This window comes from Raphanus sativus, chromosome 3 (assembly GCF_000801105.2).
Source record: "Raphanus sativus cultivar WK10039 chromosome 3, ASM80110v3, whole genome shotgun sequence".
NCBI lineage: Eukaryota > Viridiplantae > Streptophyta > Magnoliopsida > Brassicales > Brassicaceae > Raphanus > Raphanus sativus.
In genome coordinates this window covers 11226287-11237656 of record NC_079513.1, presented here as the reverse complement: position 1 = coordinate 11237656, position 11370 = coordinate 11226287, and the positions used below count along the sequence as shown (strand labels likewise).

General features: G+C 41.0%; 2 protein-coding genes across 5 annotated transcripts; both read right to left on the bottom strand.

The window, feature by feature from the left end:
* Positions 1 to 332: 332 nt before the first annotated feature.
* Positions 333 to 6175, bottom strand: LOC108844709 (V-type proton ATPase subunit a1-like). 4 transcript variants are annotated; one of them, XM_018618000.2, is made up of 18 exons: positions 5866 to 6175; positions 5601 to 5645; positions 4992 to 5117; positions 4728 to 4835; positions 4386 to 4499; positions 4125 to 4298; positions 3889 to 4026; positions 3543 to 3650; positions 3312 to 3419; positions 3082 to 3230; positions 2671 to 2824; positions 2114 to 2274; positions 1807 to 2013; positions 1545 to 1728; positions 1366 to 1449; positions 1082 to 1278; positions 952 to 1011; positions 333 to 870 (listed from the first exon to the last, which is right to left on the bottom strand). In XM_018618000.2, exons 1-18 carry the CDS (start codon positions 6007 to 6009, stop codon positions 666 to 668), a joined length of 2466 nt encoding a protein of 821 aa, XP_018473502.1. In that variant the 5' UTR covers positions 6010 to 6175; the 3' UTR covers positions 333 to 665. The 4 variants fall into 4 exon arrangements, 2 of the variants coding, with proteins under 2 accessions (XP_018473502.1, XP_018473503.1); XM_018618001.2 differs by having other exon boundaries at positions 1545 to 1656; XR_001948491.2 differs by lacking the exon at positions 333 to 870 and having other exon boundaries at positions 1366 to 1456.
* Positions 6176 to 10187: 4012 nt separating this feature from the next.
* On the bottom strand, positions 10188 to 10794 carry LOC108845137 (uncharacterized protein At4g04775-like). Its single transcript, XM_018618398.1, has 2 exons — positions 10639 to 10794; positions 10188 to 10544 (listed from the first exon to the last, which is right to left on the bottom strand). Exons 1-2 carry the CDS (start codon positions 10792 to 10794, stop codon positions 10188 to 10190), a joined length of 513 nt encoding a protein of 170 aa, XP_018473900.1.
* Between the last annotated feature and the right edge of the window lie 576 nt (positions 10795 to 11370).

Genomic DNA, 11370 nt, shown 5'->3' with positions numbered 1-11370 from the left:
TCCAGCACTGCTTCTTTAATCCTTACCCAAAGTTGCTGCCTCATTTAAGACACTACGACATTACGACATTTATTCCTGTAGTGTGATTTATGCAAAGACAAAGACTTGCCGACATTTTAAGGTCCACTTTTTACAGAATTAGGGTCCTGTTTTGCAAACTAATTTTTTTTTGCTCTTGAAAAGTTAAACCTTGCACAAGGTCCATCAAAAAATTGAGCGGAGCCTGGATAAAAGTGTATGTATGTTAAATGTTTTACACAAAAGGGCAAATGATTTGCCAGCATAAAGTTTTCGCTTATCTCTCGCCTCCAAAAATACATGACAGGGATATGTATATGTATACATTTCTTTCTATTTTTTGGTAAAAATGTAGGTATATGATACATTTCTTTAAAAAAAAACAAATTAAAAAAAACTCAATAAGTGATCTAATTTGTTCTGCTTTTAGGGGAAAAACACAGACATCTTCCACTTTAGACATTAATTACAAATACCAATTTCAAAAGATTCCGTTAACAGATTAAAAATGTAAAAAACGATGTTACCGTATAATCTGTTTTGGAAAAGCCAATTTTTCTTCTATATATTCTTTTTTTTTTTCTTTTTTCAGGGTGGTATATTTGAGGGGGAAAATGGAATGTGCAATGGCGGCTGGGGAGGATTCTTTATTCATTGTCATCTGAGAGTAAAGCAAAAGAGAAAGGAACGAACTTGTAACCATCTCCATGGAAGAACTTGCCCATGAATTCTACCCAGTGAAGACGCAGAGCATGAAGAAACGCACTTAGCGTTTCCATCATCAGAAGTATAAACGCTGTTGCAAATGCAAACACCACCACACCTATTAACCGTATCAAAATGTTCTCATACCTGTTTCCAAAAACATGCAAAGAAATCAATAGGTATAAAAACTAAAGTTTTAAACATATGTGGTTAAACTACTCCACTCACCCCCATGCAAGAAGAAGAACTTTCTCGTAGAAGACCGTTGACAATTCCGAGTGAGCCAAACTGTAAAGGCCAAAAACTAAATTAGAAACAGATAGGGAAAGATAGCAGAAACGTTCAGTAAAGATTTTACCTAAGAGCCCAGAGACGAAGGTAAGATGCTGTGTTAGATACTGAACCTAGAACAAACTCAATGGAGTGAATCAATTGATGTACAAAAATCTCGCTGATGTTAAATTCTTCTCCCTGGTGGCTTCTCGCAGAGTCTGGTTCTACATCTAGATCCTCCTCGGAAGTACCAAGAAGGCCGTAAGTGCGACCTTGAAACCTCTATGGGCAAAAGATATTCATCCATTTATAAGCCCAGAGTTCATAAAAAATACTGAAACAAAACAAATGCAGTGAAACTGGAGGTACCTCCATGTGAATTTTCCTGAGTGCAAAAGGTTTTGGGAACAGCATCCATGGAACAGCAATGAATGCCATAAGCAATAACAGAATCTGCGCACTAGAATGGTTTAGACGAGTAAGGATGGAGCAAAAGCTTATGTAGATTTGAATTTTAAAAAAAAAAGGAAGAAGAGAGGAAATCGTGCCTGAAGGGGACGTTGGCCCCAGAACAACTCATTTTCACCAAGTTCTTCGGTGGGACTTAGAAACATGTAGATCATGACATGGTACAAGTCTGCTTGAGAACCAGTGCACCACCTGATGATGATCAGTAGTGAGAGGTAACCGAATAGGCTGTTTAGAAATATCATCTGGGGGATAAACTGATACCTGATGCCACATCACAAAGACATAAGTCATCCCTGTGGTCCTAGAAACAGGAGCCTGGTGATACAACGAAGGGCAAACCTTATGTCCAATGAAGATCCGAAGAATCGAGCATTGAAAAAACTTAATATTAGACCCAGATTCATCTGAGCAATTCCCAGCAGAATAGACATCTTCATCTTAAGAGAGTTTAAGTAAGGCAGTTCTGAACGACTTCCACGCCAACTAGGATCTACCCCAAAAGGGTATGGATCACGATACTTGACCAAACCAGCCGTGTAAGCATCACTGGATGAAAAATTAATATGTATTATCAGCAGCCAACAAGCAGAAAAATAATAAAAGACTTGACTCCCCACTAGAGAGATCAAGATTCAGACATGCATACCTACAAGTCGTATCTCTGCATTTGTAAGCTGAACCGCCAAAGATATGGAAAGGAACAGAGAAGAACTCATTGTAGATAAGCCCACAATATATTGAGAAAAGTGCCATTAGTAAGATTACATAGCGGCCTCCAAAGAGCATCTCCATAAAGCTTCCAAGTTTCTGGTAACAATAAGACACAGTAAAATCACACCACATGGATAGACATTTCACATTTCACACCACAAAGGTTCTTTTTTTCTAAGTTTAATTTTTTCCCATATGGTCTTATATCAATTCTGAATAACTGAAAATCACCATCTCTCTCATTTGGAAAACCAAAGGCCTATCAGAGCACATGAAATCAAATCAGAATCTGAGATCAGAAAACTGCAACATACTATTACTGCAGCTCACTTCAAAACCAAAGATACACATTCAATCAGTCACTAACCAAAACAAAATAAAGCTTTGTTATTGATGCTTTATTTTTGAGAAGTAAACAACCCATGCTCGAAGCCAGTATCATCACCAGTTTTTCATTCAACTGATACAGCAAAAATTGGGTGCCAGGCATACCTGCTTACTCAGTTTCCTTTCACGAGCAAGAAGATACAACGCTCCTAGCAATAAGCATAGACCATGACCCCAATCCCCAAACATGACCGCAAACAAAAAGGGATATGTGACAACTGAATAAACTGCCGGGTTTGCCTCTTGATATCTTGCAACACTGCCAAGTAAGCATAAAGTAAAACACACATGAGATGGTGACCAGCAGAACTAAAAAGGCACACGCAATCAACATAAAATAATTAAGAAGATACGGAATGAAGAAAGTTCAGCTTTGTTAGAAAGCAGCTAGGTATCCTTCTACAATCATATATGGATGATGAGGGTAACACGGGTCCAAACACTTGCATCTATGAGGCTTTTCCATGCTCGTGGAACAATACGAGAGTGCTAGGTAATGCCAATAGTGGAACTAACCCGTAAGCATCGATAATCTCCTGGAACGCATTAGTAAGTTTGTTCGTTCTGAAATAGGTGGGAGGTGATTCTACCGCATGCATTACATGAAATATAACGCCCACTTGTGAATTGCTGTCCGAAGTGGCTCGCTGAAGGACCTCATGAATCTGCACATACTTGTTGATGAATTGCACTAGTACGGAAATAATAGTAGTTTATGTAAAAGGGAACAAAACATTGTAGTGTACCTGGGTCTTAGCAAATGTGGGGCACCAACCTTCACCAACAAGGCATTTTTTGGTTACATCAAAATTGAGCATGTTCAGAGTATCATAAACCGCTTTTTCTCTCCGAACCTAGCAGCAAAAGGCCAGCTAAAATCATGACTTGACCATACTGTATGACCATACAATCTCCGATGTACTTAACCAGAAAGATACTTCTATATATAAAAAATAATTGCAGATGCTATTTTTTACCGTGGTCACCCATTTAGTCAAGCTGTAACCAACAGCATTAAGAGCATTATTCCAATGGCGAGTTCCAGCATCTAGAGTGGCTTCCAGATCAGAGAGTCGGGATAAAACCTATACACCAGATATATTGATATTTTAGGAGCAGTACAATGTGATGTAGTAACTAACAGTCACTAGCACTACTGATCAGGATGAGTAATATTGGTATCTCCAAAAGCCAACAAAAATCATATGAAGCCAACAAAAATCATATGAAGAAGAAAGCAATGTGCAAGAAACGCATACACATATCATGGAATGGCTCTCCCTGAATAAAGATAAAGAATTAGTTTTGGAATATCCAACTTACTTCTCTCGTAAGCTGCCTCTGCTTTGTTGTATCCTCGGGGACAGAATAGCAATTTGCACCAAATGCTTCACATATTTTCAATATTTTTGTCCTTGCTTGCTCCCCAGAAAAGAAAACCACAAATACAATTTTCTCCACCTGTGAGCACAAAACCAGTTCGTGATAAACATCTCACCAAAATAGGATATGGAGATAAAGTGAATATGCTGTGTGAGAAAATAAGAGATCAGCATCACCATTTCCGATGTTGAAGGATCCATGATCTCCTCATCAGAGGGTGTTTGGTTGAAAAGCATATTGCCTCTTGTTGCACGAAACAACATTCTTTCAAATCTAAGAAGTTTGTCTTTGTTAATGATTCCACTAATAAATCTAAGGCCTGACTGATTCAAGGGTTCGGGCTTCATTTCCTGAGAAGAAAATAACTGAAATTTTAGGAAAGATAATTTTCGGATCCGGATAACAGCAGTAAAATGGAAACTTTGACATGCAATCACCTGCTCTAGCAAAGAGGAAGACTCAATAAAACCGTTATTTGAGTAGGTGCTTTCACGTAGTTCTGTTTCATCTCCAATTGCATGAGCATTACTTGAGACAAGGAAACCACTTGCCTAAAAGAGTAGCCAAGTAGCAATATATCAGAAAATTAAGCATAAACAGAGGACGATGAGCGCACATCTGATCAACAAAAAATTGGATAAAACATAACAACAGCTACTGTACTATATAACTTGTCAATCGATCAAGAAACTTTCAGGTAGCTTGGAATGGAAAAAAAACCAGAAAAACGTTTCCAGTTACTAGATATAAATCTGAGAACGAAAGAGGAATACACGTACCTTTTGAAGAACTATCTTGAATCCAAGAAGTTCATTATATGTCTGCCGAAGCTTTTCACTGTTTGAATTCATTTCCAGCACCTCATGCTCGTGGTCAGCAAGTTTTCTCTGGCGAAGAAAACAATTGAAGATACAAAGAAAAACTAGGAAATGTCATAAAAAAGTTATCACGCCTCCTCCCCCCCCCCCCCCCAATAAAAGAGGCATCACAATAGACACCAAAGACTCCTCAGCGGAAAGAGAAGAAGAAAATTCATTTCTTACCTCTAAATCTCCAAGCTCAATATCCGGTTCTAATTCATGGCGGCGTGGTAAACATCTTAGACCAGCTTTATCAATTTGATCTTTGAAAAAACGCAGCTTTCGTGACATCTCTCCACATCGTTTTACCTGTTAAAAGCCCCGAGGAACATAAGCAAAAAAGCTCTGTGCCAGAGGATTTTTTCAGCACATACCAATTGACACTGAAAATAGATGCTTGCTATTCATGAGATTTAGCAACGTCATGTCAAAAGTTGTATCACGGAAACATATATTTCAGTGCAGAAATCAAGTAAAGCCCAGCCCATATACACTCACTCCTAATCTCTAAGCGACACTTAAAACTGTTCAATAAAAAACTAGGACTATATGGACGAGAAAACATTCATCACTATTCAGTTTCTAACAGTGGATAACTCATTGCTTGGTTAACAAAATATACATGCGTGGGAGTTAATTTAATACGATTATACTTGAGAAATAAATGAACTCTTGAGAAGAAAGCTACAACAAAGTTAAATAACCACCCATTAATTATGTCGGTGACACACACTTGAATAGAGAGCTGGAATCGAATTTTTAGTAGAATTAGAGAGAAGGTTGAGTTGATACCTGAGTAGCAAATGTGCGCTGAAATGGACTTTTATCTGCATTTAGCTGTTAAGGAAACAAAATATAGAGTGTATCAGACTCTCACTTAAATGGAGATTCAAATCCAATTTATCAATTTCAATTCACTACTAAGCATGTCGAGGGATCAAATGCAACAATGACTCCCTCCCCCTACATTGCTACCGAGAGATTACGAAGGAAACGGCAACAGGTTCGATCGGTTTTTAGTAAAAAGAGGAAGGCGGATGGATCTAACAACACTCACGTCACGGAACTGTAAGAGGCCGAGTTCGCCGAGGTAAGTGACGGAACGGTGAGCGGACTCGACGGGGATGATAAGCTGGACGAGCGTCATCTTCTCAGACCGCATCAGATCCATCTCCGGCAACTTGTCTAACAAATCATCCATCTCTTCTCTTCTCTTCTCGTTGTGCTCTCCCGCTCACTCTCTCCGATCGTCGGATCTGAAAAGTTTTCCGTGGAAGATCGATCGGAGTTCAGGTTTTGCTGCCGTCCACAACTGCCATGAGAAATATTTGACATCTCAAATGAAAAATTACAAAGAGTTGTTTACGTTATGGGCTACTTTCTGACTTTTGTTTACGTGCTGGGCCACTTATCACTTCTTGTATACTTCTTCCTTCTCGGCGTCATGTGTTTTGTCCAAAAAACCCTTGGTTAAATGAATCTTGGCTTGTTGCGGTTTGGTCTGTCGGAAGAAGGGACGCGAGATCGGTTCGATATTGGTTTAGTCCTCCATTTATTAGTTAGGTGTCTTGACTGTTGTGAGACTTAGCGACCACACGATCAAAAAGGTGGATATCAGATCCAAGGGCTTGTGTCAAAAGAAATTCATCGTACATTAGAGACAACGACGTGGAGTTAATGCTGCGTAGGTTTATGTTCCAACCTAAGAGAGCTTGAGATTTATACTCAGAGGCTCAGCGAGGTTGTTCCTAAGCGTTTATTTGGAGGTTCGTAGCTAAGACCCATACTTGTTCCATGTTTAAAATCGTTCGATGAAACTCTTATTTGTTTCTACAATTTGTGGAACGCTTTTTTAATGTCTGCTTTGTGGTTTCATTGTTGCAGGCGTAACCAAATGGAGGAGCTGAGTATGGTAATCGCTGGTGAATGGGTTTGTGGTCACGGGAACCAGTGGGATTTCGTTGTGGACAAGAGCCAGATGGCAAGGCTTGTTAGCGTGTACGAGGGGATGTGTTTAGGAGACCTACAATTTTCTGTCCTCAGGGAGTTCAAGCTCGACGTGGCTGTCTACAAAGCTAATCTTAGCTACTGGCCACCTACAAGTTTGGAACTTGCGACAGGGATAAAGACCCCACCGGTTATACTCACAAGCGACGCAGCAATTAGGTACTTTCTCCAGCACTTGAGGGTTAAAGGAGCCATGAATCTGTTTGTGCAATTTGAAAAGGGGCCAGCTTTAGTGGCTGATGACCACATCGATGACTCTGGGATGGGATTTGTCACTCCTGGTACTCTGAAAGCGAAGGGGACTTCAAGTGCTCCGCCTCGTTATAAGCAGAGTACCTCACGTAGTGGGATTTCTTGTTTACAACAGGACAAGTTTGGGACTTGTGGTCCTACTGTTTCGAAGAGGCGATGTGTGAGTGAAGCTCCTGCAGTTAACCTTGATGATGTTAACTTTGTTCTTGAAGCTGAGAAAATGGAAGCGGAATTGGAGTTTAGTGACACTCTCATCGAGGAGGATTTGGTAAGTCTTGAAGATGAGGTGCCGATAGAGGAGGTAGATGATAGGGACGTTCGTCCCAGAGGTTACGACGAGGAATTCTGGACTCCATTGTTGAAAGGTGACTATGGTGGTTCCAACGCTGTTAAAGCTGTGTACAACGAAGATGAGATTGTGGATGGGATGTTCCGGAAGTCTGGTCCACGTTTCTTCCCCAGCAGTAGCACTAGCTGTTCGCAAGTTGGTGTTGCCGGTGGCTCTAGTGGAGGAGCAGGTGACTTCATGGCCGCGCCTGGGGGTGAGACTTGGACGGCTGGGGGTGTGGAGGGTCAGAGTCGAGCACGTCCACGTGTACTAGATGACGTCGCCGATGAGGAGCTCGACATTCCGCCGTTGTTCGACGATACTGCGTATGAGGCATCTGAGATTCCGGATCTTGATACAACAGAGGATGATGGTCAGATATACGTTGGCAAGGTCTACGGAAACAAAGAGGATTGTCAAATATCATTGGCCATCTATGCAATCAAAAAACAATTCCGTTTCAAGCAAACAACAACAAAACTGAACTCTTTTGTAGTTCAGTGTCCCGACTTGCGTTGTGATTGGAGGGTATTGGCTCGTGAAATTAAGGGGACTGGATACTATGAGATAAGGAAAGCTCAGTTAGATCACAGCTGTCCAGTTGAGTTCAGGATGGGGTACAAAAGCAGAGCAACGTCGAAGGTGATAGCTGCTGTTTACAAGGGTAAATTTGGTTCTGCTGGTAAGGGTCCTGTTCCTCGAGAACTTCAGCAGCTGTTGTTAGAGGATCTGAAGGTGTCAGCATCGTACATGAAGTGTTATAGAGCAAAAGAGAAAGCTGTTGAATCAGTTTTTGGATCAGAAGAAGATTCTTATCTGAAGTTGCCCAAGTATCTACACATGTTGAAGCTTGCAAATCCAGGGACTGTGGCAGATTTAGAACCGAAACTGATGCTGAAGGACATGAGCGGTTCCTCTATTTGTTTTTAGCGTTTGGGGCTTCGATAGTTGGTTTCCGTAAGCTGAGGCTGGTGCTTGTTGTTGATGGAACACATCTTGGTGGGAAGTACAAAGGTGTTTTGTTGACGGCGAGTGGGCAAGATGCTAACTTCCAGATTTTTCCACTGGCATATGCCGTTGTGGACACTGAAGATGAGGATGCGTGGACTTGGTTTCTACAGAAGCTTGAAAGAATTTTGGGTGACTCCCCTAGGCTGGCTATAATATCGGACCGAGCAACATGTATTGCTACAGCAATCAAACGTGTTTATCCTCGAGCTCATCATGGATATTGCATTGTTCACTTGGCTAGGAATGTGAACTCCCGCTACTCAAGTAAAGGATTAGCTAAAACAGTTGTTGCATGCGCAACAGCATTTAGACCAAGTGTTTACAAGGACCAGTACTCCAAGATAAGAAGCACAAGCAGTGACTGCGGAGATTATCTCGGGAAGATTGGAGTTGCTCACTGGACGAGGGCAAATTTCCCAGCTGATAGGTACAATATCATGACAAGCAACATAGCTGAGCAGCTTAACAAAGCACTTGTGGAAGGGAGGACTTTACCAGTGATGCAGTTGGTGATCTTCATACAGAGGATGATGACTCGTTGGTTCAGGGCTAGGAGAACCAAGGCGGGGAAGCATAGAGGACTTGTAAGTATAGAGGTGGACAAGGAGATAACTAAAAACATGGGAGCTGTGAGTGGGAGCAAGATCAATTCTTCCACTGATTGGAGATGCGAGATAATAAACAAATTTGGAAGGTCGGACCGTGTTTATCTTGATCACAAGCAGTGCAGTTGCAAGTACTTTGATAAAATCAAAATACCCTGTGGGCATGCCCTTATGGCAGCTAACCATTTGGGAGTGACATTTGATACTTTGGTTGGACATTGTTACAAGACAACGACGTGGAGAGAGACATACGCAGGGGTTATTGAGCCTCACGGTGATTCACGTGATGTTGAGATTCCAGATTACGTTGAGAATTTGGAGTTGTTTCCTCCAACAACCAAGAGACTAGCAGGTCGGCGTCGCAAGAATAGGTTTCCATCGACTGGTGAATTTCCAGTAAGTAATGTGGATGCTTCTTATTTATTTCGAGGCTGCAGTGATAGTCCTAATTTGTGTGGATGCTTCTTATATATTTGCATTTTGATGAGCAACTTTGTGCTTGCAGGTTGATAGGAAGAAGAAGGAGACACCAAACAGATGCACCCGTTGCCGTGAGGTGGGACACAACCGCACAAGGTGCAAGGCTCCGTTGCCGTGAGGTGGGACACAATCTCACAAGGTGGAAGGCTCCGATCTTATGGAGAGTGATGGTTGGTTTGGTGGCTATTTTTTGGTGATGTTTAGAAATACTTTGTTTTCGGAAGAGGGTTAATTTTTGGTGATTTGAAATCACAACAAAGCGGAGTTAGTCAATTGCAATGCGGTAAAAACAGAAGTTTAATTTTTTGGTGATTTTTATTTTTAATCACAACAATGGACAGAACTTAAGGTATTTGTCTTGATTGTAATGATTTTGATTTGAAAAATGGTATTGCATTTGTAGGACAGAACTTAATGTTTGGTTGTGTTTGTTTCGACATTATCATTTATTTGTTTTCGTTTTTTGTACTGTTTGGAAGAACTTGTGGATGGCACACATCATTTGGTGTACAGATGTTTAAAGTATATTAGCTAGAACCGTGTAAGAGTAGGATGAATACAACAAAGAGATTGCAAGGGTGAAGCTTAATGAGTCTTACAATAACCGTAGTTAGAACAATAAACTAAAGAATACACACTAGTCCTGATGCGACGAGAACAGAAGATGTTAAAGAAAGCAGTACAAACACACAATGATCAATTGAGTTTGTAAGATAAGAATGCAGCACATCCTAAAACAACGCAAGCGGCAGCAAAGTTGCGTAGTGGAGAGTTGGCGAGATTTGCAGATGCGTCTGTGACAGTTGTATCGACAATGTTTGGTGACTCAGCTGCAGACATGGACATCATTGTATCCTCAGAAATCATTCGGACTTTGCTTGCTATGTCTTGTTTAATCTCGAGTAAAGCAGTGTCTTGGACAGCTAGCTGGTCCCTGAGAGTCTTGGAGATTGTTTGCACATCGTGAAGAAGATCAAGAAGCTTTGCGTCTACCATCCTAATCTCGTCAAGTAGAGCCTCGTCTTCCCATTTAAACAAATGGTCTTCTGTTTCCTTCTATTAAGAGCCCCATGTGTATTCAGACATAAGTAAAGGCGAGAAATTGAAAACCCCTAATATAAATTAGCTAGGGTTTGGAGATGCAAACCTGCTTAGCAATTACACATCTGTAGAACCGCCGACAGGGGTTTTCTTTTGTTGAAGAGACAAATGTTTTGAGGTTGTTTCCGCACCAGCAACGTATGGGAACCCCGTAAACGTTGCGGCGGATACCGGTACGCGATGAGGAGGAGGAGGAACTCATGATTATCGCCGGCTGGTTTGACTGTTATTTAGGGTTAGTAAAAAGTTTGAGTCGACAAAGGTTTACGAGAGAAGGTATTTATAATGTACCTGCTAAACCGGTTTCAATTTCAAGTAGACCGATGTTTTTTGTTGTATGTTTGTTAAAATAATTTTGTTTGGCTAACGAGGCCCAAAAGAGGTATGTCATACATGGCGGCCCAATAATTTAGTTAGGCTTGTGGACATGGATGGTAGTGCGTACAGGAGAGAAAACCAGAAATAAGAAAAGTCAGAGTAGTTTCAAATATATTACAAACCGGGAACAACTGAATCCTAAAAGTTTTTACATAGAGGATGAGAAAATGGTTTGTCTCTACTAAAGAGACAAACAAGAACGCCGAAAGTTGCATAATGGTCCATAAAGGAAAAAATGATCTCACCGGGTTTTTTACTTATAGTAGGTTGGTAGCACAAAAGTCTTGTAGAGATCTAGCACGTACTGCTTACGAAACGCGTCAACCATCTTGTCTGTGATCCCCGACATGCACGGTTCAGGATCACCATGTGCATGCATTTCCAAGAACTTAACACTAAC

Excerpts from the sequence above, each read along its gene's own strand:
- LOC108845137 (XM_018618398.1), bottom strand. The coding sequence starts at position 10,794 with ATGAGTTCCTCCTCCTCCTCATCGCGTACCGGTATCCGCCGCAACGTT. Across the intron at positions 10,545-10,638 it reads GATGTGTAATTGCTAAGCAG|GAAACAGAAGACCATTTGTT; the intron begins GTTTGCATCTCC and ends TCTTAATAGAAG.
- LOC108844709 (XM_018618000.2), bottom strand. The coding sequence starts at position 6,009 with ATGGATGATTTGTTAGACAAGTTGCCGGAGATGGATCTGATGCGGTCT. Across the intron at positions 4,500-4,727 it reads TCAAGATAGTTCTTCAAAAG|GCAAGTGGTTTCCTTGTCTC; the intron begins GTACGTGTATTC and ends CTACTCTTTTAG. Across the intron at positions 2,014-2,113 it reads TGCAGAGATACGACTTGTAG|TGATGCTTACACGGCTGGTT; the intron begins GTATGCATGTCT and ends TTTTTCATCCAG.